Genomic DNA, 26,355 nt, shown 5'->3' with positions numbered 1-26,355 from the left:
TAATCCCTTAGTATAATATACTCCAATATTTAATCTACCGAACTATCTCATTCTGCGCACAGGGGATTATTACCTAGTAACTCAGATATAACGGATGGAGTCAATGATTTTTATAAGGCGGTGTAAATGGCTGCATTCTACTATACGACCGAGTCTGAGAACATAATGGATGTGTGGGACGGTTGAGCTATAATTAAGAGATCTCATAAATACAATTGAAAATAAAAGAAATATCAACGATGAAAGAAAGAGTTATGTTTGTTGGGATAATGGAGTTAAGTCCCAAATAAAGATTTACGTAGACTTAACTGTTTCGAAGTAGACAGACAGGTAGGTGCAATTTAATGCGTTCCTTCTTTTATAGGTTCCACTAACTCAGAAGAGCTTCAATGTGATCAAAACCAACCAATCCTTTCTTTCATCTAATCATTTTATTCATTATTGTTATAAGTTAAAGCATTGTTTAACAACAACAAAAAAAAAAGAGAAAAATGTCATGGTGGAAGGGTTTCTTGATCTTCTTGATGCTGTGTTTGTGTGTGTCATCAGAAGAGAGTATGCCATACGATTACTTGAAAGTTCCAGCAAGTGAGTTTGTGAGCTCCATTAACACGATCGTGGAAGTAATAAGACAAATGAGTTCGATTTTGTCTCAGTTTGCGGATTTCAGTGGGGATCGTCGACTCCAAAATGCGGTTTCGGATTGTCTAGATCTGCTCGATGTTTCTGCAGATGAACTGAGTTGGTCTGCCTCTGCTTCTGAGAATCCACATGGTACGTACCTTTAAACCCTAATTAACCGCATATATCTATTATCTAGTTTTAGCACCGCCTTACAGTGTTATAAACTTTAAATGCACAAGTTCTTTTTTAATTGATGGAAAATACAAACTATTGTCTATAAACCCAAAACATAATATACAAATTGGATCAAACCGACAATTTTTTTAAAGAAGAAATGGATAATAGATACGATTGTTGCCACTTTAGAAGAAAAATGGATCTAGCATGACCTTTGTTATTGGCTTATAGCTGCTTGCTATGCTTTAGAAAGATTACCTGAACTTTTCTTTTCTTTTTTAATTACCTGAACTAGTTGGTTTTAGCAATTAACCGATTAGAAAGGATTTTTGAAATCGGTTGTTTATATCGATTAAAATGATCCAAAGGTAGTGAAATTGACCAATTTAGTACTATATAGTAGTTTTATTCTTTTTCACGATTATTGTATATACATATCAATCAGAGTTTTTGAAAGTTTAGAACATTATTCGTAGGCATCTAAAGACTATATCCATTAATAGACAAGTAACGACGCCCAAATTACGTAATTAACAATATTTTCACACCATTACACAAGCTAGGCAAAGGAGAGGGACATAGCTGATGTTAATCTGACGTATACGACCGTCATAGAATTTTAGTCTTTTTGATTATAATAAAACAGCAATAATTAAGTATTCTTGTGAAACAACACACATGTACAACTAGACTGCTTCAGAAGTGGACTTTATCTAGTAAGATTCTCCACGACTCCAAGTCTCCAATAGAATATGATCATCCATGGTGTTACTAAATGGTAATATGGTTTTTTTTTTGGTTCACCAAATGGTAATATAGTAAGTCATTTTATTCACACTAGGGGGTTGTCCGCGCTTCGCGCGGATTTATTAGTTAGTTATTGTGTGTATGTTTAATCTGGTTGTTCTGACTACGTGTATATTGATGTATAAGGTTGTGTTAATTGTGGGGGTGGTATGGATAATGTATAGTTGGGACTTCCGAACCGAAATAACCGGAACCGAAGAACCGAACCGGAATCGAACCGAAATACCCGAAACCAGAACCGGATCAATATCTTCAAATACTCGAACGGTTTCTATATTTTTATATCCGAAATAACCAAACCGAACCGGAACCGAACCGAGAACCGAACGGGTACCCGAATATATAAAAATATTCATTATATATACATATAACATCACTAAATATATATTTTTAATTTAAAATTCTATTAAAGTATCTGAAAATAGTTGAGTATAACTAAATTATTATAAAGTATCCAAACTACCCGAAAGTATCCGGATAGTTTTATCCGAAATATCCAAAGTAATCCAAGATATCCAAAATTTTTTATCTAAATCATCCTAATTATTTGATATTTTACCTTAAATAACCGATATTTTATCCAAATTATCCGAACTACCCAAACTATCCGAACCCGAACCAGATCCAAATGAGAACCGAACTTTTTCCGGATATTTTCCGGTTCCTGCATTTACTATCCGAACCGAACCGAACCCGAAACTACCCGAACCGAACCGAATCAAAAATAGGTCAAGTACTAAATGGATCATCTAGCCCCTATCCAAACTATCCGAAACCCAAAATACCTGAACCGAACCGAACCGATGCCCGAAATGCCTAGGCCTAGTTGGGAGTTTGAAATCTTGTTAGGGCATGACTGGTTCAAACGCAGCGGTTGCGGTTGCGATTGCGGGAGTTTGTGGATGCGGGCGGTTGCGGTTTCTAGCGGTTTTAAGAGATTTGTACGACTGGTACTGCGGTTAAAAATTGGTGCGTTTGCGGGTGACTTATGACTGGTTAACTACCAAATGCAGTAACAATCAAATAATAAATTAACAATATTTACATTTAATATAATTATAAAAATATCAAAAATCATAAAATTATAATAAATATAAAATTTATATTTAGAAAGTTATAATTTTAATTTTTGAAAATTTATTGAAATTGTTTTTATTATAAAATTTTATAATTTAATTAAAATATAATAGATATTTTTTAATATTTTCATAATTTCAATTTTAAATTTTTTATTAAATATTTTTACTTTTGTATATATATAATTTTTTTTAAAAGAAAAAAAAATTTACCCTCCCGCAACCGTCCGCAACCGCAAACGCTAGCTGGAGCCAGCTTTTGAATTTATGAGATTCGGAGCGGTTTGAAGCGGTTTAGAGCGATTTGAGTGATTGTTGCAAACCGCCAACAACCGCTACCAACCGCAAAAGCTGTGTTTGCGGGTGGTAGCGGGAAAACCAGTCGCCCTCTTAGTAGTATAGCTTTTGCGTTTTGTTCTTTTCTTCTTTTTGTGATTTGAAATGGGCCTTGTGTTATAAAAAAATAATTTATTATTGCTATAATAATATTTGGTTGAAGACATTTTTTTACTATATTCTGTTAGACTCTAGTATAAGTTTCATTATTAGATTTAGTTGTATTTTTAGTCGGCCCTGTTGTTTGTATTTTTATATTCTGTTGCCTCCGTTCATTTGATTGGCATAGGTGGTTTAAGCTAAGTATTAAAAAGTCTGATTAGGATTATGAAAGTAAATAACTTTTTTTAGAGTTTGGAATTAAAATAAAAGAGGAATTTGAGTCACATCACATTTGTTCAGCCTATTATAAATGAAACATGTTCTTCAATCCACATTACATGCATGTGGATCGCAAGTATTGAGCATGAAGCTGTCAATTATTATATCCCAGGTTGTGATGCGAGATGTGAAAAAATAGTTTGGGCTGCAATATGTTATAAGTAGTTAGAGAAAATCTTATTGGATGAGTAATGTCCAGTGTATGTCGATCGAAACAAACATCAAGTCTAAAGTAAAATGAAGCATATAATACTGAGCAACCAAAACACGTGCTGTATGCTTAAATTTTAATATGTGCAGAGACTTTTATAATTATTATTTGTTAATCTTAATTTTTCATACTTCCTCAGGGCTTGAGTTTACTTTCTGGCCATATGAGTTTCTGGAAGACCAATCCACAAAATTAATTGGGCTCGGATATATGTTGCAATAGTTTACTTTTGGGCTGGAAAATATGTTAAATGACATGTCATATTGATTGGTCCTGAATATTTTAAGTGAAGTGGTCACTCTTAGAAGCCACAAAATTAGTTCCTTTTATATAGTAGGATATTTAATTGAAAAGGGCCGAATTGAGAAAGTTTTTCTAAAAAAAAATGAAAATTAGTTTCGCACTTGCTGCATTAAATTTGAAATCCGGCACGTAATTGATTGCAATACGGTTATTTGGTGGTTCTTTGACCACCACCCTAGTACTAGTATTATTCAACTATACAAACTTTGCATTGCAACAAAGAATATTAATCTCTACACGCATATCCCCCGTTTTCTTATTTGGTTTTGTTGATTCAGCTTAAACTAAGAGCTTTAAAAACAAATACATTTCTGCTCTTTCGTCTTCAGAAGATCAGTAACAAATGAAACTTCCTCCCTTCAGTTGTAATAGAAAGCATTTAGTCCCTATATTATAATTTGATAATTTAAATTTGTCTTATTATAACAAAACCACACGAATAAAAAAAAGAACAAAATTGAGATAACCTTCTGAGTTTTTAGCAAACACAGCTAGCACAAAACATTCTTGGAAGAAAATATTATTCGATTGAATCTGTTAGTCAATAAAATTTTAGAAGTTTCCATCACACATCTTTACGTCAAGAGACTCAAGACATAACTCCTATACAATCTAGTAAATGGCATGTGCGTAGTAGGGACAGAGAACGTGGATTCAACATCTTTAAAATGGCACAATAAATATAAGTGTAAACTAGATTTTGACCCGCGCTTTTAAAGCGCGGGATTTGTTTTCTATTATAATATCTATACTATTAATCTTATGATTATGTCCCTGACATTTTTTTAAAATTACAAAACATACCATTACTTTTTTTAATATCTTTAATGATCTACATAAATTTAAAGCCCATTCGATATGTCTGAATTGAACCATTGTTAATCCATTAGGTCATTTTGTTTAAAATATATTTAGTGAAAATCATTAAAAAGATTGTTTTATTTTTTATACAGGGATTATATATTTAAGAGATAAACAAATATATTAATCCATTATGCCAATTTGTGTAAAATATCTATACTTAAAATCATAAAAAGCCTGTTTTATTTTTATTTAGATTATACATTCAAGAAATAAACAAATTAATATATGTGATATATCTATACTATTAAAGCAGAATACTTCTTATGAATCTGCCCCTGAATTTTTCTATTAATTACAAAACATTCCATTCTCTTTTTCAATTATTTTTTCAATTATTTTAAATGTTTTTCGAAAATGAAAAGCCCAACCAATTTGCTACTTACATTTTTAGTTTTAAGCCCATTAAGTCGTTTTAAATCTCATTTTGTACTTTACGGAATCAAATCAAATAAAAAGAAGATCTCCCAACTTGAGAAACACGCAGAAAAAAGTAACTGAATTTTCCAAAAACTAATCTTAAAATATAGAGAGATTCGATTTTAAAAAGAAGATCCCCCAACTTTCTCCTAAAACCTAACACCTCGCTTTGAATCCGTTCAATATTATAAATAGGCAACACCGATTTTCTATTCAAACCCACACATTCGAACAAACCAACAGGATCTACGTAGGATAATATAGGACAAATATTTTTATTTTAATAATAATTAAAAAAATAAAGAAGACAATATTATAAAAATTGACTATAAACAAATAAAAAAATCTATTAAAATATAAATTCGACAAATATTTATTAATTTAAATGAAATTTTAAAAAGAAATGGTCCCGCGCTTTGAAAGCGCGGGTCAAAATCTAGTTTAAGAATTAAAGAAACAACGGATTTGCAGTCCTATACGTGTAAACACAATTTTACTAATAACAAATAAATTACATTACAATTTATAAAAATAAAAACCATATTAGATAATAAACTATTCAAACACATACTCGCACTAATTAGAATTACAATTTATAAAAATAAAATCATATTAGATAATAAAATATTGAAACACATCCTTATCTAATTAGAAATAATATTAAAATTGAAAAACTACTTTTTAATAGATAGAATACCCGCCATTTGAAAGGGCGGGTCAGTATCTAGTTATTTTATAATGCTAAACTTATTCCTAATTATAAGAGTATGTGTTTTAATATTTGATTATCTAATATCATAATATTTTGTTGATTTTTTAATTTTAAATTTTTATTAGATGTTGAAAAATGATTGTTAAGTTATAAATTTATCATCATATGATTTTTTAAAATTAACTGTTTTTATCACTCTGCTATATTAATTGTTCTAATTGACTTTAACAATTATTTAGTGAAATATTTATATAGTTCTCCTATTATTCTAAATTTTATAAACTTCAAATTATAAAACAGATAAATTATTTTCTGTTTATATTTAATTAACTGACAAAATATATGTTTGTCAAAAGAAGTGTTATGTCTTTATGACCGTTTGCAAATATTAAAAACCCGGCCCAACTAAATTTCTGACTTTATCACCGTTCGGTTTTAAAAAAACACAGAAATGTAGAGTTTAAAAAAATATATTTGTCTAGATATTTCTGAAGACTATCCCGATGAGTCGATTAGCGGGAGACACCGAGAAGCGGTGAAAGAATCTCAAGTCTTTGCAAGAGAATAGCGATGCCAAAGCAAGAAACTGAAATCTGTTTGTTATTCATTCGAATCGGGGGTACAACTCACAGATATAATGTTTTTTCAGTTTGATTTTTTTCATTTTTTTCACAGATATAGTATTTTTTTAATTCTTCAAATCGATAAATGCAGAAGACGAAGAGGACGATCTGGTTGATCAGGAAAGAGATCCAATAAGAAAACAATCGAAGTTAGAGATCGAAACCCATTTCCAAATCATCATGAAAATCAGAAGAGCAGAGGTAAGCTGTAGACAGTGAAACTCAAGCATTAATAGTAGATATTTTATTTTAAATTAGTTGAACTGGAACAGAAATAAAGTTAAACTGGTGCAGTGTTTGTTTCCGTTCTAGGGTTTTGAAAACGCAAAGAGCTAATCGATTGAAGGAGCTTCCGACAATACGCAGGTTATGTAACGGTGAAGGAGACACATGGAAGAGCTTTGTTCTTTGGTCTTTGAAGCCACTCATAATCCAAACAAAAAAACTTACTCTACTTTGGCTCAATGGAGGTAAAACTATCGCACATCCACTTTCTTTTTTTATAAATGCGTCTCGGTATCACGGTTACTTCGTCTCTTAATTAGCTTGATCACTATCGTTTAAGATGAAGGGAGTACATATACATGTGTATTGTATTATTTGTATATAGAATAACTGGTTAGCTAAACTGATTGTGGTCCTTTGTATGCACGGAGAAATAACATAATTGACAGAGAATATGTGGTTAAAGATACTCAAAACCGAATAGCAAGATAAGAATATTTCTCTTATATTTTAGAGATTAATAAATTACTGTAGTAACATACAGTTTATGTTTCTGGTGCTTTGAATCTTATATTTTAGAGATTAATAAATTACTGTAATAAAAAAATTCATCTGATTTTTCTGTTTATATCAGATGGAAAGCACGAGCAAAGAACACTGGTGGTTATGTGACCTTTATAGGTATCCTACACCTCAAGCCTTGGAGCGAAGATTCAGTTTATGCCCAACACATAGCAGTTAGTACAACCAGTTGCTGTTCACACAAGGTTACAGAAAACAAAGGTATTATATAATTGTCCATATCTTATAAAGAACAAATGTAAAGTATAAGATGATGAATGCAGAAACTGATGGTGACATAGTAGGAGACATAGATTGATTGTCTGCTTCGGCTACAAGATAGGAAAGGATATAAAGTGATATAATGTACTGCAACCGTCAAAGAGAGTTCCTTTAAACAATTGAAAAAAAAATTGTTTATAGTGATATTAGAAGCCATAGATGTTAGATGTTTCGATGGCAGTGGTTTGTTTAGGAAGAGAGGAAGGTTATTTATAATAAGCATTGGACATTGATAGATATAGGACTTTGGTAAACTTGCGGGTATCTCGTAATCGTATCTCAAGAGATACTAAAATTCGATATAGTTACGATCGTAATTCCGAAAATTAGGTAGATTTAGTTACCATATCTTGGATATTTGTAACTACTATGTTTCTTATTTCTTACAATTGCTTTTAATTCGTATGATTGTTGGCCAAGTTAAAAATCATATTGTCAACTTAAAATAATATATAAGGCTGCCGATTTTTAATTAAAAATAATCTAGAAAAGACAGTGGCATGCTATTGTAATTAACTTAAAAAGTATGGGTATAATCCTATTAGGTATTCTGCTTTAATAGTATAGATGAAAATGATAGTGTGGAAAAATAAGAATAAATAGTAGTAATTAATGAGATTTGAGTGGGGCCAACAGGTAAGGGCAACGGAACAGGGAACGTGAGATCGGACACACAGACATGGTTGAGTGCTGCTCTCTCCAACCAAGACACTTGCAAGGAAGGCTTGGACGGTACATCTGGTCTCGTCAAAACTCTTATCGCTGGTAATTATTATGTTTTTCTTTTATGTATACTATTATTTGCGTGTGTCACTAAAAAATACTCTCTCCGTTTCTCGAAGTAAGATTTTCTAGATTTTCTTCTTGTTTCACAAAGATAAATTTTCTATATTTTCAAAATACTTTTGTATACTTTCGAAAAACATTAATTACAAATATTTAAATTGATTAGATTTAATTGGTAGAGATTAATTGAAAAATATATAAAATAAATAATAAATTAAATTAAACTGTAAATATTTATTATATTCTTAATAAGCGTGAAATCTCTAGAAAATCTTACTTACGGGAACGGATGTAGTAAACTTAATATAATGATATGGCAATTTCTTAACAATCACATTCGATTCAGAGTATCAAACTTTCTTTGTTATTATGTTTGTTTCGGTTTTGGATAACAAATAGTAACTATATAATTTTCTGTTAAGCAAAAAAAAACTATTTAATTGTAATTGAAACGGTGTAATTTGAGGTTATAACTAGTAATTAATTAAAAAAAATAGATGAGACCAAAGACACAACTATTAATAGAATCGAATGGAGTGAGATTAACATTCCATCTATTCCACTACTTTTTCTAATGTGGAATGATTTTTTAAACAAAATGTTTTTTATTCATGATTATAAATAAAATGAAATTCCTTTTTGTTTTTTTTTTAATTTTAACTGGTGAATATTATGAGATTTTTTCTTAGAAAACAAACATAAGATTTTATTTCATAAAATTGCATCCGAGTTGCCTCTAAGTATAATATAAAACTAGGTTTGTTATACAATATGTCTACTAATTATGATATTTGATTTTTTTCAGGTAGATAAAATTCTTGTTAAGTTTGGATAATTCTGTTCAGTTATATACAGTAAAACTCTATAAGCTAATACTCGATAAATTAATAAACATCATAAATAATTTTTTTATAAATTAATAATTCTATAAATTAATAAAATATCATAGTCTCAACATTATTAATTTATAGAGGTTTTAAGTTTTTTTTATATATGCCCAAGACTGTTTTTAATTCTACTCCCGGTTCATTTCAGGCAGTCTCGATCAACTATATTCTATGCTTAGGGAGCTGTTACCACTTGTTCAAGCCGATCAGAAACCCAAACCCATTTCTAAACCTGGCCCTATTGCTAAAGGACCAAAGGCTCCACCAGGCCGGGGACTCAGATCAAACACCGACCACGACGAAAGCCCTCGTTTCCCAGACTGGCTCAGGTCCAACGACCGTAAACTCCTTGAAACAAACGGTGTAAGTTACGACGTAAGTGTAGCACTGGACGGGACAGGCAACTTCACAAAGATAATGGACGCCATTAAGGCAGCTCCTGAGTACAGCTCGAAACGTTTCGTCATATACATTAAAAAGGGTTTATACTTGGAAAACGTTGAGATCAAGAAGAAGAAATGGAACCTCGTTATGTTAGGTGATGGCATTGACGTGACCGTTATTTCTGGTAATCGCAACTTCGTTGACGGTTGGACCACTTTCCGGTCCGCGACATTCGGTATAACTATTACGTTTTATATGATTCTCGTTAATATTTATATGTTTTTTCTTTCTTTTTTTCTAACTTGTGATACATATTTTAGCTGTAAGCGGAAAGGGATTCTTAGCAAGAGATATAACCTTTCAGAACACAGCGGGGCCAGAGAAGCATCAAGCCGTAGCCCTAAGGTCGGACTCTGACCTCTCAGTGTTCTACAGATGTGCCATGAGAGGTTTTCAAGATACACTTTACACGCACACCATGCGTCAGTTCTACCGAGAGTGCACCATCACTGGAACGGTAGATTTTATATTTGGGGATGGGACCGTTGTGTTTCAAAACTGTCACATTTTGGCTAGGAGAGGACTCCCTAACCAAAAGAATACCATCACTGCACAAGGCCGTAAAGATCCTAACCAACCCTCAGGTACACTTCTTACCCACTCTTCTTGGAAACTCTGTTAATAGTTCTTAATCTTTCGAATATAGTTATATCGTTAATTTTTAGAATAAATGAAAAATTCAAGCTTCACATCGAAATATTAGAAAATAATATCTAATATATAAGAAAATTCTACTTAATATAAAAGTTTTTTGCAACTTTCCCATAACAAATTTGCGAGGTTTATGTCCAACATCTAGAGATTTCATTGTTATTGGTTAATGAATTCTTAAAATCTTATAGAATCTTTTGTTATTGGTTTGTGGATTTTTAAATTCTATGGAAATTTTATGTTATTCAAAAAGTTTAGTTTTTATTGACTTTGTAATTCTATTAAACTCTTTTGTTATTATGACATAAATTCTCTCTAGTTTTACTCATAACACTCAACTTTACAAATATCACATATAGTAATAGGATTCTCAAAATCTATGTACCAAAAATACAAAAACACAAATACACAAACACAACAAGATTTTTTTTACATTTTTATTGTCAAGTCAAAGATAATTGTAAAAAAAAACTAAAGATAACAGAAATTATTAAAAATAACAATTTAAAAAAAAATCTTTCATGAAATATAACTATCTATACTATTATTTGCGAAGTAACTTTTAGCAACGGAGCTCTCACGTTGAAAGTTAGAGCGGTTAATATCTATAATACCCTTAATGAATTTTATATATAATTAATTATATAAACAAAAATGAATCTATACTATTAAAGCAGAATCCCTCCTAGGATTCTGCCCCTGCCTTTTCAATATATTTACAACCAAATGCCACTGCCTTTTCTTCCTTTTAAAAAATTAAATGTCGACAGTTTTTTAAAATCAATCTCAACCCTACGATTTTTTTAAACATATTCATATCGTTTTTAAGCCCATCTACGATTAAGTCTAGGCTTTTTTTCTTTAAATCCAAACATGAATGAATATTCAGCCCATCAAAATTATCTTCATGATGAAACATCCTATACCATTAAAACCCCACCGAAATCATCTTCTTTTTTCTTGCAAACCCTATGCCCTGAAATGAAAACACTAACCAAGATGAATCAATGTTCATAATAATAATAATATTTACATACAACATGAAACCTACATATATGTTGCCTCCTTTACAAAATGCAATATATAATGGTCGACACTTTAATCAAACCAAAAAAATTAAAATATATTTGACCACAACTTAGTATGGTATGGTAAAAAAAATTATAATAACAATATTTATTTACAAATATAATTATTTTAAACTAATCCCCTAATTTTCGTTATCAATTTAAAAACAGAAAATTAAATTAGAATGCCAAATCCATTCCAAGTATATTCTTTAGCTCATTCAACGATTTACTCTTCCTAAAATCTATACTATTAAGAATTTCATCTACACATATTGCTTGTGCAATACGCACAGAATATCTTGGGATTTCAAATTAGCGGACTGAACCTTCCTAATATTTAGAATTATTCATATCGAAATCAAAACCATAAAATCTCGAGAGATACGATCTAGAGTATGCATCAAATATAGTAAACGAATATATGCTTAAGCTCACATAATATATTTGGTTTCAAATTGGTAACTGAATCTACTACTATTAAGTACTACTATTAACTAGAAAATCTTGCCAATATTTACAGTATTCACCAAGTTTTCCTCAAAACCTAAACAACTCTCCCCATCGCCACTTCCTTATATAAATAACGACGCTTCTTCCTAAACAAACTCATACCGTCAAACAAACAAATGGCTTCTAAAAAGCAAATCAAAACAGTGATTGTTTCTAATGAACAAGCCATCCCCATCAACAACTTGAAGCCAGTGCACACCGCTAAGATGGTTCATGCGAAGGTTCTACATTCTTGGAAACAAAACATTCAACTAGGGGGAGAAACCATGGAAGGCTTGAAGATATTGATTGTTGGACAACTATATGTGGCTGTTTCCAGAGTCACTTCTAAGAAAGGCTTGAAGATATTGATTGTTGACAGCGAAGGCAAACCTCAACGTCAAACAAAAAATGTGGTCTTTAGAGAGATTTTTGACAATCTATGATTTCAGACTATTTGTTTTGTCTTTTATAACTTTGTTGGAACGTGGATTTATATACAGTTTATGGTTCTATGTTTAGCTACCATTTTATATAAATAAGTCTCTCTTATAATATTATTCGAACTTTTGGAAAAGTTCGATACATGCAGAGATTAAAATATTTTTGCTTTGTGATGAGGAACGATGATTTTGATGAGCCTCTAGAAAGCCCCAGGAACAAACAAAGAATGTTTCAAGCTATATGTGTTGTATAAGACAACATCTACAAGAGAATTTGAACTTTAGTAAAAGTTCTTAAGGAATACGGTAATAAATATATTTTCCACTATTTCAAATAATAACAAACAAATCAATCAAACTCCGGTTTCCATCCTAACTACCGATAATCACATCCAATCCTAAATTCTAGAACATTATAAATGAGGAATATTAACTTACTGATTAAATGCACTGAAGAAAGTTATCTTAATAGTCGCTGTCATCAATTTGCTTCTTAATTTCCATTTGGATGTACCATGTAATACGCATATTTTCCTGTCAAAAGAACATAATATAACAGTAAGTTACTATATATTTAAATTCTGGTAAAGTATAAAAAGATACTTATCTTTTTGGGTGGTAGTATTGGTTCATGTTCAATCCCTTCCTATCTGCAAGCCGAATCACACTATCAATATTCCTTACTCATTCAACCACCTAGAAACTGCAACTAAAGCAAATCACTTAATATTGAGTTACTTATTGTCTAATACAAAGCAATCACATACCATTAAGAAATTTTAGATAAGGGGGTTATAAGAATTATCAGGCTTTTTTTATCTTCTTAGCATTACTAACCTTTCTTTGTAAGACGCAAGTGTAATGCTACACTTTTAATAAACTTATTTCTTCAGCTAATTGTATCACCACGGAGCAGCACCACCATTACATTTGAACTCAGATTATATGTCTGATTTAACTGCAAAAAACAACAAGAAAACATGGCGATGGTAACCATATATTATCCTAAATGACTTTCTAAAATTTAATCAAAAGCTTCTGTGAAATCAGAGAGTTTATCAAATATTATATGAAAAGCTTTGATAATGGTTACCTTTGTTCGATTCTTCAGATGTGTTAAAGTCCTCAACATTTGATACGGTTGATCTTCTTCTGTGACATAATTTCAGATCTAAGAAACTCTTCATCTGTGAAAACTAAACCTTTTACATAAGGATCTGTGACAAAAAAAAAAAAAAAACTTTAACTCTTCGTAAGAGAAATCAAAACAAACTGATTACTAATAAATACCTTTCGATTTCTTATTTCTGAAGTTGTCTTTCTCAAATATATGTTGTATAACTTTGAATAGCACCATCAATTTCAATCTGATTGTTCGTCGGCCAAGAAGAGACGACCGTTTCTAGATCTCTCCTTTTTTTTCCCTTTCCTTTTCTATTTTTTTTTAACTTGGAAATTAATAAACGGTTATTTTGATAAGTGGCCGAATAGTCAATGGTTAGATTTAAAAGGCCCAATTCGTTTAAAATGAACTTAATTGAACTTATAACAAATTGAAATTAGAAATTGAACTTAATTAAAAAATTTCAAGGCCCAATTCGTTTAAATGGTTAGAATAATAACAAACTGAACTTAATTAAAAATTAATTTTATCTATATTATTTTGTTAATTCAATAATTATTTCATTAATTCAAGAAACTATATATTTAAAATTAGAATTTAATAAATATCCTCTAATTTTAAAAATGCATAAAATAAAAAATTTGTAATTAATTATAAAATTAATCATAGAAGACTTATTAATTTTGATGTAATAGCATTATTTTAGTTTGACCAACAACACATATAAAAAACACATTATAAAATAATTTATAAAGTGCATATATGTAATTTTTTTAAATGGACAATCCCGCGCTTTGAAAGCGCGGGTCAAAATCTAGTTTTTATTAATAATATTAACTTTTCTTAAAATAAGATAATTCTTATATATTGTGTTGTTATCTTAAAACATATTTTTCAATTATAAAATTTAAAAATAAAATATAAAACAATTATAATAAATTCAGTGGTTAAAGTCAATGTTATCTTTAATAAATTTTAATTAAACATATATATTTAATTAGATTTTTATCATATATATATATATATGTGTTTGATTTAATTTCTTTGAAAACATAAATAATAAGTTATTATGCTGGTTTTTGAATTAATAAAAAATAAATTAATAAATATTTATAAAACGATTAAACCCGCATATGCGGGCAAGACACCTAGTTTGATATTAAAATAAAATCATGAGAAAATTCATAGGTTGATCTTAAAAACTTTAAAACAAAAATCAAACAAGACAAAATGTCAAAATATTAAAAAACCAAAATTTTTATATAATTTTCAAATAGTTCTATTTTATGAAAGAATATTTTTTAAAAAAATAATAGAAAGATAAGTTTGGAAAGAAAAGTATATATGAAAATCTATAATAATCAATGACAATTTATACAATACATTGGATAAGAATTCATCAAATCTACTCAACTTTTAAAAATCTATTAACTCTTAAAATTTTCAAACTCCACACAAATTTTATTTCCAATAGGCCCCTCTAAGACTTACACTTTTAGTACAAGCTCTGGTTGAGTTCTTTTAATTTTAATGAAGTACTAGATTTTGACCCGCGCTTAGAAAGCGCGGGTTTATTTTATTTTCATTATTGATCCAAAACTGATTTAAAAACTACTATTATTTTCGTTTTAAATCTTAACAATTGAATTTTTTATGTTTTAATCTTTTTTTTTATTCAAAATGTGATATTTCTCGAAATGAATTTAAAGATGATATGTGTGACTTAATAGCATATATATATAGTAATGATAACTTTAAACTGAAAATAAGTTTAGCCACAATATACAATATACAATATTTTTAATGATAAGTCTAACCATCAATATACAATATTTTTAATCCTTATTCGATTTAGAAGCTACTACTATTTTTGAAAGCATGAGTGTTTTTATCTCAACTTTTTATTAGAAAACAAATAATTTAACAGTTTTTTATTATAATGTTTGAGTTTCAAGTACTATATTCATATCCAACCCAAATCTGTGGTTGAACCAGTAAAAGTGAATTTTTTTTATAATCCGGTCCGGATTTAATGAAAAAATCATTTATTAAAATCCTATTGAAAACCTCAATAAAAACCCAAAAATTGCTATTAACCCCGTGATTTGATACTATTTCTAATTAAATTTGTCAAATACTTTGTAATATTGCATAAACTTGTGATTCTTTAGATTTTGATGAAAGTTTATTATGTCAACCAAAAAAAATGATAATATGATTTTTTTTAATGATATGACAGTATTAGTTTATTTTTTATTAATAACCTATTATAAGTTTGTATTTTTATTTTAAATTTAAATTTAATTTTATGATAATTTTTAAAATATTCTTACACTCATAATTGCTACATTAATATTATGTAAAAAAATGACATAATAAATTATTTTATGTGAAGGTGTTATGTAATATAAATTGTTTATTTGTATTTAACACTTTGATATAAAAGATAGAAAATAAATTATAGGTTAGATAAGAAAATCAGTATTATAAAATATATTTTAGTTTTTTAAAATAAGATTGGGCCACAAGCTTGTTAGATTATGTTAGCGGATGCATTATGGTTGGATTTTTTGGTTAAAAGGCCTAATACAATCGTTCCAATAATATTAGGATTTAATTAAATAGATTATTATGTATATTTGTTATAGTTGGTGAATATAGCATTTTTAAAGGAAGAAGAATATCCAACGTTTGCCTAAACGTCCTCGAAAATATAATATAACTGATTTTGTTTCTGTTTTGATTTGAATGTTAAATAAGGCAAACAAATAATTTAAAAAGATAGAAATAAGGGAATGGCATATTCTTGTAAATAACTTCAAAATCTAAGGGCAGAATCCTAGTAGGGATTCTGCTTTAATAGTATAGATGGTTTGTTCAAAAAAAAAAAAGTAGAGCTTGTAGCTTCCCTACATTTGTTCCGTCACAACGTTAATAAAATTCTTTTATATTTTTGGCCGCTTGCTTTGGCCGCTATTCTCTAACGCTCGTTAAAGAAACGAACAGGACTATAGTTTCTGGTCAACAAAAAAAACTATGTACCACAAAAGCAACTGTTCTCATTAATTAAAGCCTTAAAGTGCATAATCAATCAATGCATGTACTATACAATGTAACTTTGGACCTTTTTGCTCACATTCAGGATTCTCTATCCAGTTCAGCAACATCTCCGCAGACGCAGACTTAGTCCCATACCTAAACACGACACGCACATATCTAGGGAGACCATGGAAGGAATATTCAAGGACAATTTTCATGAGGAACAACATGAGCAACGTTGTGAGACCCGAAGGATGGCTTGAGTGGAACGCAGACTTTGCTTTGAGCACGCTCTTCTATGGAGAGTTCTTGAACTACGGGCCTGGCTCAGGACTCAGCAGCCGAGTCAAATGGCCTGGTTTCCACGTGCTTAACAACTCGAACCAGGCCAACAATTTCACCGTTACTCAGTTCATTAAAGGAGATCTTTGGCTGCCTTCTACTGGGGTAACGTTTACTGCTGGCTTGGACATCTAAGTATGGCTCTGTTTAAAGCGTGAAGCCTTTTTTGTTTTCAGTTTCTATTTATGTTTTTGTTTTGTGTTTTGTCATACTGTTCTTTGATGTTTGTGGAGTGTGATTTTTACGGTTTTGGCAAATATTGTTACAATATAAATGTATTACATGGCCATTAGGTCATTAGTTCAAGAAGAATCGATCATACGATATACTCAAAGAGTAAATAAAAAGAAAAAAATATTTCCAAGAATTAAAAACATATAATGTTATGGAGTATTTGATATGAAAAGAAATGTAATAAACAAAAGTAACGAAAAACTAAAGAGAGAAGCATTGTACTATGTATAATTGCACCTTGCTTATATAACTTCTGATGCAAGAGCTATATGACCACTTCAGGCTAAGGGTGAAGCATAAGCTGGCATTACCCAAAGACCATTCCAAAAAGGTAAAACCGAATATTGTGTATGCATTGCAGAAAATCAGTGGCAGAGCTAGAAATTTTTTTGTACCGGGGTCAAATCTTTTTTTTCCAAATACATAATTTATAACCACAAAAAAACTATAATATACTCTATGATCATTCATATTTTAAAACTTGTTTATCATAATTATTTACTACAATTTAAAATATTTTTGATAAAACAAATCAAAACAATTTTAGAAATTCATTACTAATGCGATATTGTAATACTATTTTTTGACAATTTTTACTCGCTGATATTTTTTCGCCGATTCAGAAACTGATCCATTAGTTAACTGGTAAATTTTAAAGATTAATCTACTTCTAAAAACAAAATTAGTTGTAAAAAATACTCAGATCATGAATATAAACCTTAAACATTTTTATTGAATTGAATCAGTTAATCATAATCATTTCTAGTTTGGTAAATAAAGAGGAGAGTGTATAACAAAAAAAATTAGAAAACTTATTTAAAAATTATCCAAAAATTGCTTGGATAACATGAAAGTTCTTTCTTTTTGCGTTTGTCCAAAAAAAAAAGTACAAATCACTTTTTTCAAATTCACTCATTAATTTCAAAAAAAAATATATTAATTATTGGACCTAATACAATTTGGGCTTTATTGAAATATGTAACTAACATTTAATACAAAAAAACGTGTTTATTGAAATTTAAGCTAAAATTAATATAAATCAAATGTTTAACAAATAAAATAAACATATTATTTATATAATTTTAAATTATTTTTAATCTTTAATGTTTTGTGATTATTTTTGTGAAGTTATATTTTTAGTGGGGTCAAATTTTTTTTTTATGGGATCAATACAGATTTTCTTAAATAAAAAAGAAATATTTTTTAAAAAAGTAGTGGGGTCAGCTGACCCCACACCTCCTTCACTACCTCCGCCCCTGCAGAAAATGATCCATGACTTGTTACCAACACCTGCTATATAAAAAAAACTATGGCATTCCAGTACTCTTACAAGCAAGTTTAATCGATCAATCTACTTATGGCAAAGTCTTGGTTTACTTGATTCTGAAAAAAAATCACCCCAAACCAAAGTGTAAAGAGGAAGAAAATCACATTCCAGCTTTCTTAAAGTGTTGTATTACAAGAAAGACAGAGACTCGAATGAAAATTTGCAGAGTTCTATTGGTTCAACCAAGGATGGGGAAGATGCGGGCGATGTGTTCCAAGGGAACATTCTCGCCTGTGTTTTTCTTAAGCTCCGGATGATTAAATTCATTTTGCGGTAAGACGATACTTCCATCTTCTTTCTCAACAATCCATCCACTGTTGGTCACTTGGTGCTCAATGAACTTGTCTAGAGATGCACCATCCATGTTAACAGCCTGTGTAAAAATGTTCATAAGTAATGAACAAAGGGCATGTAAAATTATACAAAGTGAGAGACTTTAGCTATCATTGTGGTGAAAAGAAGGTCATCAGGTCATGTGCCAAGATTTTTCATAAATTGAATCAAGATAGAACAACATACCTCGGAAAGCACAGATCTTGGAACCTTTTGGTAGCTTAAGCTAAGAAGGTGAGTTGCATATGCTTGGATAGCTTGCTCAAAACCTGCATTTAATCTTTCCCATGTAAATCACCTACACACAAATCATAAACTGAATAGAGACAGTACCACAAGGACCTACTTATGTGGGGCTGCCATTACTAGACAATTGATACATTGGTGTTATTGGTTTATATATTTTGATTGATTTAGAAATTCATATAGTATTTATAAATCCAAATAAATATGCAAATCCGGAGGTTTTCCCTCGGATTTGAGTCTTTGTATTTTTAACTAAAAAATCCAAACAAATCAATTCAAATACATTATAAAATCAAATATATTAGTAAATCCGTACGATTGATGAACACTTGATTTGATATAGAATTTATGAATCATTAAACCAATAACACCTGATTTTAATACAGATTTGAAAATCACATAACCAATAACACTAGATTTAGTTCGGATTTTCAAATCCATTAAAATGCAACAACCAATAACCCCTACTTAATAACTAATCTAGTTCCAGAAATTTGATATACCTGGAACGGTCTCGATGAGAATGTGACGGTTCTTGGCAGCTTCATCCCAGAACTGCTGGAACCTCCCAGTCTACAAAACCAAAACAAGTAATCTAAACCCTCGATAGACACCTACACGACTCTCAACTCTAAACTAACATTGATATAGATACCTCAAGGTAGTGAGAGAGAACAATGAGTGACTTGAACTGCTCCTCCATTTGCTGAAACACACGATTCAAACAAGTAAGCTTGACACTCAAGCTTCATCATAAAATCTTCAGTGCAAGTGAAAGAAGAAGCATTACCACTCTTTCGGGAATCAAGAAGAGGCAAAGGCTGAAGTCTGGAGCTGGCATAGCCATAAGAGCCTTGATCAAGATACGAGCCACAACATGAGTGTTCATACGCTCAGGCTCAAACTGCACACAAAAGAGACAAGACACCACTTAACAACAGGAGACAAGAAAATCTTCCGGACAGGTATGGTTATATGAACTTATTATGAACATACCTGGTAGAGACGAAGCAAGCATAGATTTGCATCAAGACTATACGTTTGCGATGTAACCTGCTCGTTGACGTAGTTTTCGAGATCAGGTAAGATCTCAGGGTTGAAGGGATTGACGGCGACGAGCTGCTCAACGGTGTAGGAGCTCTGTTCCTTCGGGGACTCCATCTCTTTTCCCATCTCTACCGTTTCTGTCTCTTCGTGCTCTCCGTGGAGTCCGAAGAAGGAGAATGTGCAGAGGAGATTCTCGGCGGCTGAGAGAGATGGATCTAGCTAGGGTTTAAGGTTAAAACGACGACGCTTTGTCCTATGAGTTATTTTACCGCGGTAATTAGCAAACTTTCGGGTTATATTAGGATAATTGAAACTATATAAGGTTTTGTTTTGTAAATAACAAAGATTCTTCGCTTTTAATTAAGACTCTGTTTAAGTAAAGTTATAGTTGTTGACTAGTCAACAAAACTTGTAGAGATTTATTCAGTAATGAAGAAGTATCTGAGACATTGTTTCTTGCTTTAGTGATCAAGACTTCGTGTCCAAGCCTTGACAATTCTTTTCAGAAAGAATAAGTATAACAGTGGTTTACATTCTGAAACCTTATAAGTTTGTAATTTACTTGATGAGATAGATGAATAGGAGTGTTAAAAATGAATATTCTTTTCTATGTAAGGTATTGTATATACAATATACTTTGCTTGTCAATACATTTCATGAAGAATGAAATGTAAGAAAGTCACAAGATACAATAATTTACTTTGTACTAAATCAGCGGCTTTCCCTTTGTTAGTCTTTCACAGTTTCTTCAACGAATACGATTCACATGAGAGAATGGCTCATGTGCAGCTCTTGGAAGCGGTCTCTGGCACTCCAAAAACATTCCAAAACCTCAGTGTTTCATCTCCTGCTGCTGAAGCTACGGTACAACCATCTGGACTCTGTAGAAAACACACAGACAAAAACAGAATAAGTTTCAGAACTAAAGACTTCAAAAAAAAAACTCAAAACCATAAAATAGAAATTAATATAAGTTTATTTTCTTCACCTGGGCCATATATAGAACTCTCTTGACGTATGACCATTGAGCTCAGCCATTTTCACCATAGATGGATACTTCCACAACGTAAGCTGATTCTGAGCAAACCCCTGTGAGCTAAGCAACTCTCTTTCATTCTTGCTCCACAACAACGAACACACTTGTGAGATATCATCAGTGCTAAGGTGTCCCTTAGGAGATATTGAAGACGTTGCAGTAAAATCTGTAGATATGGTCTTCTCTGCATGCCCACATTAATCACATAAGCTCAGACGCTCCGAAGACACTTTTTAACCATTTTCATACAAAGATTAGGAATAAGATAAGCAAAAAAAGAGACTTGACCGATTGAGTTTGTAAAAACTGTACAGAGAGATCTTTACTACAAAACATGATATTAATTAACAAAGAAGAGAAACCTACACTAGTCCATCAAACTATTTACAATTGGTACAAGGCCACTATAGGTTTATGATCCTACTCGTCGAGCCAATCTAAACTGAAACATTTCTCAGCAGCTTCAATCTTCAACCCTGGAACAGCCTTCTCAACCTCCTCCCATATAAACGCAACGTCCTTATCGCAAATCACATGGCGTAGAGACTCTAAAGAAACAGCAGAACTAAGTCTATCAGAGAAAAAACATTCCCTCATGTCTATCTTCTCAAGCGTCCTTAGCTTTCCTATCTCCTCTGGAAGACAACTCAGGTTAACACACTGTGAGATGTCTAGGTACTTAAGCTTAGGAAGCTCACAGATCTCCACAGGCAATGCCTTTAGCTCAAGACAAGCATATAGCCTCAGAATTTCAAGAGCTTGTAGCTTGCTGAGGTTCTTTGGCAACTCACTGAGGCGCGGACAGTTTGTGATGCTTAAGGAGTTGAGAGATGTCATGCCGCAGATGCTTGAAGGTAGTGAGACGAGATCATCACAGTGATCTATCGTCAGGTCGGCTAATTTTGGGAAGAGGTTGGAGATGTCAACTCCTGTCTGATCAAAACTGTTATTGATCTTGCAGAGGATCAAAGACATCTTGTGGAGTTTTTTCAAGGGAACTGTAGTGTTGTAGAGTTCAGGGACATGGACTCTCTCCAGCCATAGGGTCCTTAGGTACGACAAGTTGGCGAAAATCGAAAAGTCATGGAGAACAGCAGGGGACATGCCGTTGTTGATGATCACTAAGACCCTAAGCTTGCTCATCTTAGTGATGAAAGGAGGCAGAACATATTTGTCTGAAGAGAAGTTCAGTATTAGAATCTCTGCCTTAGGAAAGTCCATCTCAAAGTCAGACCAACCCATCTCATCCATTTCCTCTGCAATAGAAACATAATTCTAGTCAACATTACCATCCTTGTGATATAAAGTTGCACTTTAAAGCAATCTCTTACCAGTATGTATAGAGACTATCTGAGCTCTATATGGCTCATCAATGTTCCTTCCCCATTCTTTTGGAAGAGCTTTCTCTCTTTTCGGCATCAGCAATCTCTTTCTTATGTTTACTTTCCCTTTGTTGCTTAAATGAAGAGCCAAGTCTCGCAATACATCGTGCTGTGTCACAAACACATCATAGTAGCTTGCATATGACGAGCCAAGCCTGTAAATCAATAAACAGTGATTAGTACACAAAGCTGGATCTGAAATTTAGGAGGCCATGAACATTTTTAAAAAAAAATTCAAAAGTTTGGCGGCTATGCAACATTGTGGGCTAAGGCGAATATTTCATCCAGCTGTCCCCAGAACCGGCCATGTTAGTACATAAGAACTTTTGAATCGTATAAAATCGAAGAGTGATCACTCCTTACCGTGGATCTTTCCCAAGAGTCAGGAGATTCTTGTGTGACAAATCAACAAGAGTAGCAAAAGCAATGGCCTCCTCTAGATCATGTATCTCAATCCACATGTTGATAAGAACATCTACAGGAATCTTCCTGTCTTCAGGGAATGCACCAAGATCCAAGAAACACTCTCTGGTTGTGGGGTCAAGATTTTCTAGACTAGCTTCCATTTGATGAAGTAATCTAGTCTCGTGACTTTCATCAGCAGGTTCACCTTTTTGTAATCTCTGCAATGCTCCTTTCCAATACATTTCAGGTCGATCTTTTAATGAAGCCCCTGTGACTTTGAGAGCCAAAGGTAGACCTTTACACTCACCAGCAACCTGTGAGAATCAAAAAGCATTAGATAAATACATCATACTAGGCATGAATCAGTTGAAGAAAAAAAATAAGACATTATTATTACCTGCTCGACCATGCTTTTGTCGAAACCGGGAGGGATAGTTTTCTGACCAAATGCACAGAGACAGAAGAGGGAGAGTGCTTCATCTTCCCTTAGTACTTCCACATCATAAGTGGCTTTAGGCTCTGTGAGTTTGGACCGTGAGACCACAAGTGTTGTGCAACCAGGGATGTTAAACGTCAAGCAGTCTAACGCTTCTCTTGTCCAAACATCATCAAGAATCACCAGCTTCTGTGTTTTAACACCGCCCTCGTACTGTAAATTCCAGTTTGGAACAGGGTTTACACCTTCATAACCAGACACAAACGCCCATATATGTGCTCTCAGCTCCTCAAGCATCGGAGATTGTGATACAGTCAGAAACAAAACCTTGTTCTCAAAATGACCTGACATAAACAAAAACAGTGTCAGTAACTCAACTCAATCATTACAACATGTTCATATAACTATTTGCAATCTAAGTCCCACATCGGAATATTAGACAAATAATTTCTGTTGTTCAAAAAAAAAAAGACAAATAATTTCTAATATATAAAATCCAACTCTGATTCATACAAGGAATTTTAGAAAAAAATCGTAGGGCTTAGGTCCAAAACCGACAATATTATACTAATTGTGCATCATCTGGTGAGGGACATATATAACATAGGTAGAGACAGGACAAGAGAATAAGACTTACATTGGACTTCAACGTCCCGTTCAAGCTCTCTAGCAAGTGTAGTTTTGCCGACACCGCCCATGCCACTGATACCAATAAGCCCTCTCTCGGCGCTAAACATCATCTTCTTCACCTTCCTCTTACCTATCTCCAACCCAACACCAAACTTCTCCTCCTCATTGCCCATCTCAATCTCCATCGTCGCCTCTGCTATCTTCATGGCCTCCCTTATCATCCCTCCTCCACCGATCTTCATCGACCCCAAGTGCTCAGTCATCATCTCAAGGCTCCTATCAACCCGATCGAACCTTACATCGGAGTTAGCCCTGAGAAGATGAACATCAGCGAGGATATGAGTCAATATCTGATTCTTAAGGAAGTTAGAGATATCCTTCTCTAGCTTCTCCATCTTCCTCGCTAACGTTAACTGTCTGTACACGTTCCAGCGACGGGCGCTCAACACTTTCTCGGTGAGTTTCTTCCCTTTCTCTAAGGTGTTAGAGAGCATACCGATCTGAGCCTGACGGTGAGGAGGGAGCTCGACGCCGCTGTACTGAATCTCCTTGATGGTCGGCTGGATGTCCTCGATCAAGTCGATGAGCCTCTCAGCGACGCTTTTGTATTTCCATGCTTTGGCTGATATCATAAAGAGCTGTTTCAGTAGCTCAGTCGCTATTTCACCCGCGAAAAAATCGGTGATGGCCATTGTTAATGAAGTCAATGAGGTCGAGAGAGAGAGAGAGTAGTAGTTAAGGAGAATCTAAATGGAAATTTCGTGGAAATTTTGCAAAGATAGTGGCAATTGAAAACATCATTGTTATAAAGAAAAGAAGAGGAACGCGCTAACAAAACTCTTATTAATGATAATATTTCCACGCAAGTATGTTCTGTTCACACAGACCACATCGTGTAGGCCAGTGAGATAGAGAGAGTGGGTCCTACTATTTATTTGTTTACTTGTTGATAAAGTCTCTCTTTTAGGTCAAGTCTTCATAAAACAATAAAATACTAAGAGGTGTATGATAGTTTTATAAAGAAAAAACCTCGCAGACTTGGTGTTGGTGGTATCTAAAATCAGGCCTGGAACTACGTATTTGGATGGTTAAAACCACGGAAAAAAAAATTCTTATCTAACCAAGGGATGCTAACTAGTGGTAGAAATAGAATTTGGGACAGGAGTAACTAGCTAAGCCTTAAAAAAAAAAAAAAAAGACAAAAAGTGTAATTGGTGACCAAAGAAAAAAGAATGAACACATTCTTCCTTATGGTTTTCATAAAAATACATCATTCATGAAGAATTATTTTTTCTTTATATTCCTCATCATTCTTTTTTTTTGTAGAGCATAACAAAGCAAAATTATTCTTCATTATTTTTGAGGAAGAACAATAATTCCACTCACTCTTTTAATTTTATTCCTGTTTGTTCCTTTTTTATTTGTTTTTAGTGTTTCTCAAATGTTAGGAGTCACTCCAAAAAAGTGACTCCCTTGGTTCTGTGCCATGGGTTCTATGTATCCAGCCGCAGACTAAATTGTTATTTGCTTAGCTAAAGGATATGAGACTTTTGTGGCGATGTGGAGTGCTTGTGAGAGATGTGGAGCGCTTGGTCATAAGGAGAAGAGGTGTCTTCTGTCCCATAAACCACATGATTCCGCTCCTGCGAAAGCTAATATAACAAATGAAGAAATCCCTTTGGTGGCGATAGATATGTTGCTACCAAACTCATCCACATTGGTGGGTGCTGTGGAGACTGACTCGCACTTGACTCCTGGCCATCAAGCACACAAGATCACTACAAATTCTGCTCTCACTACACCTCTTGAGGTCCCTTCTCCTACTACATTCACCCATTCGCATGAGGTACAATCTATTTCTTGCTCAAAAATTGAAAACAATTTACCTATGTTAGCAGTTGAAGAAACTGCTCATCCTCAGTCACATGTTATGGAAGAAATTCCATCAAAAGAAATCATTTTGGAGACTCCTCAAGCCTCTGAAAATGAGCAATCAATTGGTCATTACTCTCCTATCGCCAACAACCTTCAGCAATTTCATATGGAGCGGGATTTATCCCCGCTAACACATGGGAGAGATGATGGTTTAGGTGAGGTTGGAGAGACTTCTGGTTATAACATAACTAGAGGAGGAAGACTGATTAAACCGACTCAAAAAATTCAAGATATGGAATGGACAAATGTTAGAGGAAAAGGTAAACGAGGTCGTCGCGGCCGAGGGAACCATGTACACTAGCGATTGTCTTTTTCTTTATCTTTCTCTCTTAAGATTCACTTGTTGATCTTTCTCTAGGATGTTCTCTCACTCTCTATTTGTTGCTTTCTTTTTCAAACTTATGGGTGAGAAAACTCATTCATACCTTGTATTTTTACTTATGCATTTTAATATGAAAGCCTTGTTACAAA

The 26,355-nt window shown here is 32.5% G+C and overlaps 4 protein-coding genes and 2 long non-coding RNA genes across 8 annotated transcripts; 3 read left to right on the top strand and 3 right to left on the bottom strand.

Annotated features, from left to right (window-relative positions):
* Positions 1-388: 388 nt before the first annotated feature.
* LOC106405904 (probable pectinesterase/pectinesterase inhibitor 44) lies at positions 389-17,199 on the top strand. Its single transcript, XM_048738879.1, has 5 exons — positions 389-774; positions 8,236-8,364; positions 9,421-9,891; positions 9,977-10,300; positions 16,635-17,199. The coding sequence occupies exons 1-5, from the start codon at positions 492-494 to the stop codon at positions 17,006-17,008; spliced, it is 1,581 nt and encodes a 526-aa protein (XP_048594836.1). The 5' UTR covers positions 389-491; the 3' UTR covers positions 17,009-17,199.
* Positions 5,923-8,002, top strand: LOC106414276. 2 transcript variants are annotated; one of them, XR_007315828.1, is made up of 4 exons: positions 5,923-6,527; positions 6,623-6,732; positions 6,826-7,001; positions 7,391-8,002. It is a non-coding gene; the product is annotated as an uncharacterized LOC106414276 (long non-coding RNA). The 2 variants fall into 2 exon arrangements; XR_001282832.3 differs by having other exon boundaries at positions 6,067-6,527; positions 6,844-7,001.
* Positions 11,228-14,043, bottom strand: LOC106430877. Of its 2 annotated transcripts, none has more exons than XR_001286097.3 (5): positions 13,660-14,043; positions 13,463-13,586; positions 13,207-13,327; positions 12,808-13,078; positions 11,228-11,343 (listed from the first exon to the last, which is right to left on the bottom strand). It is a non-coding gene; the product is annotated as an uncharacterized LOC106430877 (long non-coding RNA). The 2 variants fall into 2 exon arrangements; XR_001286098.3 differs by having other exon boundaries at positions 12,808-13,072.
* Positions 17,200-18,380: 1,181 nt separating the features above from the next.
* LOC106402830 (eukaryotic translation initiation factor 3 subunit K) lies at positions 18,381-20,272 on the bottom strand. Its single transcript, XM_048738878.1, has 6 exons — positions 20,010-20,272; positions 19,804-19,917; positions 19,669-19,719; positions 19,517-19,586; positions 18,954-19,036; positions 18,381-18,807 (listed from the first exon to the last, which is right to left on the bottom strand). The coding sequence occupies exons 1-6, from the start codon at positions 20,184-20,186 to the stop codon at positions 18,613-18,615; spliced, it is 690 nt and encodes a 229-aa protein (XP_048594835.1). The 5' UTR covers positions 20,187-20,272; the 3' UTR covers positions 18,381-18,612.
* Positions 20,273-21,357: 1,085 nt separating this feature from the next.
* LOC106405620 (probable disease resistance protein At4g33300) lies at positions 21,358-24,769 on the bottom strand. Its single transcript, XM_048738875.1, has 5 exons — positions 23,957-24,769; positions 23,281-23,663; positions 22,842-23,197; positions 22,428-22,633; positions 21,358-22,352 (listed from the first exon to the last, which is right to left on the bottom strand). Exons 1-5 carry the CDS (start codon positions 24,639-24,641, stop codon positions 21,517-21,519), a joined length of 2,466 nt encoding a protein of 821 aa, XP_048594832.1. The 5' UTR covers positions 24,642-24,769; the 3' UTR covers positions 21,358-21,516.
* A 738-nt stretch (positions 24,770-25,507) lies between these two features.
* On the top strand, positions 25,508-26,185 carry LOC125576938. The gene has a single exon (XM_048737486.1). The coding sequence runs from the start codon at positions 25,508-25,510 to the stop codon at positions 26,183-26,185; it is 678 nt and encodes a 225-aa protein (XP_048593443.1).
* Positions 26,186-26,355: the final 170 nt, after the last annotated feature.

This window comes from Brassica napus, chromosome A8 (assembly GCF_020379485.1).
Source record: "Brassica napus cultivar Da-Ae chromosome A8, Da-Ae, whole genome shotgun sequence".
Classification (NCBI taxonomy): domain Eukaryota; kingdom Viridiplantae; phylum Streptophyta; class Magnoliopsida; order Brassicales; family Brassicaceae; genus Brassica; species Brassica napus.
Note: the sequence above shows the minus strand (reverse complement) of the source record. Positions and strands in the feature narration are given on the sequence as shown.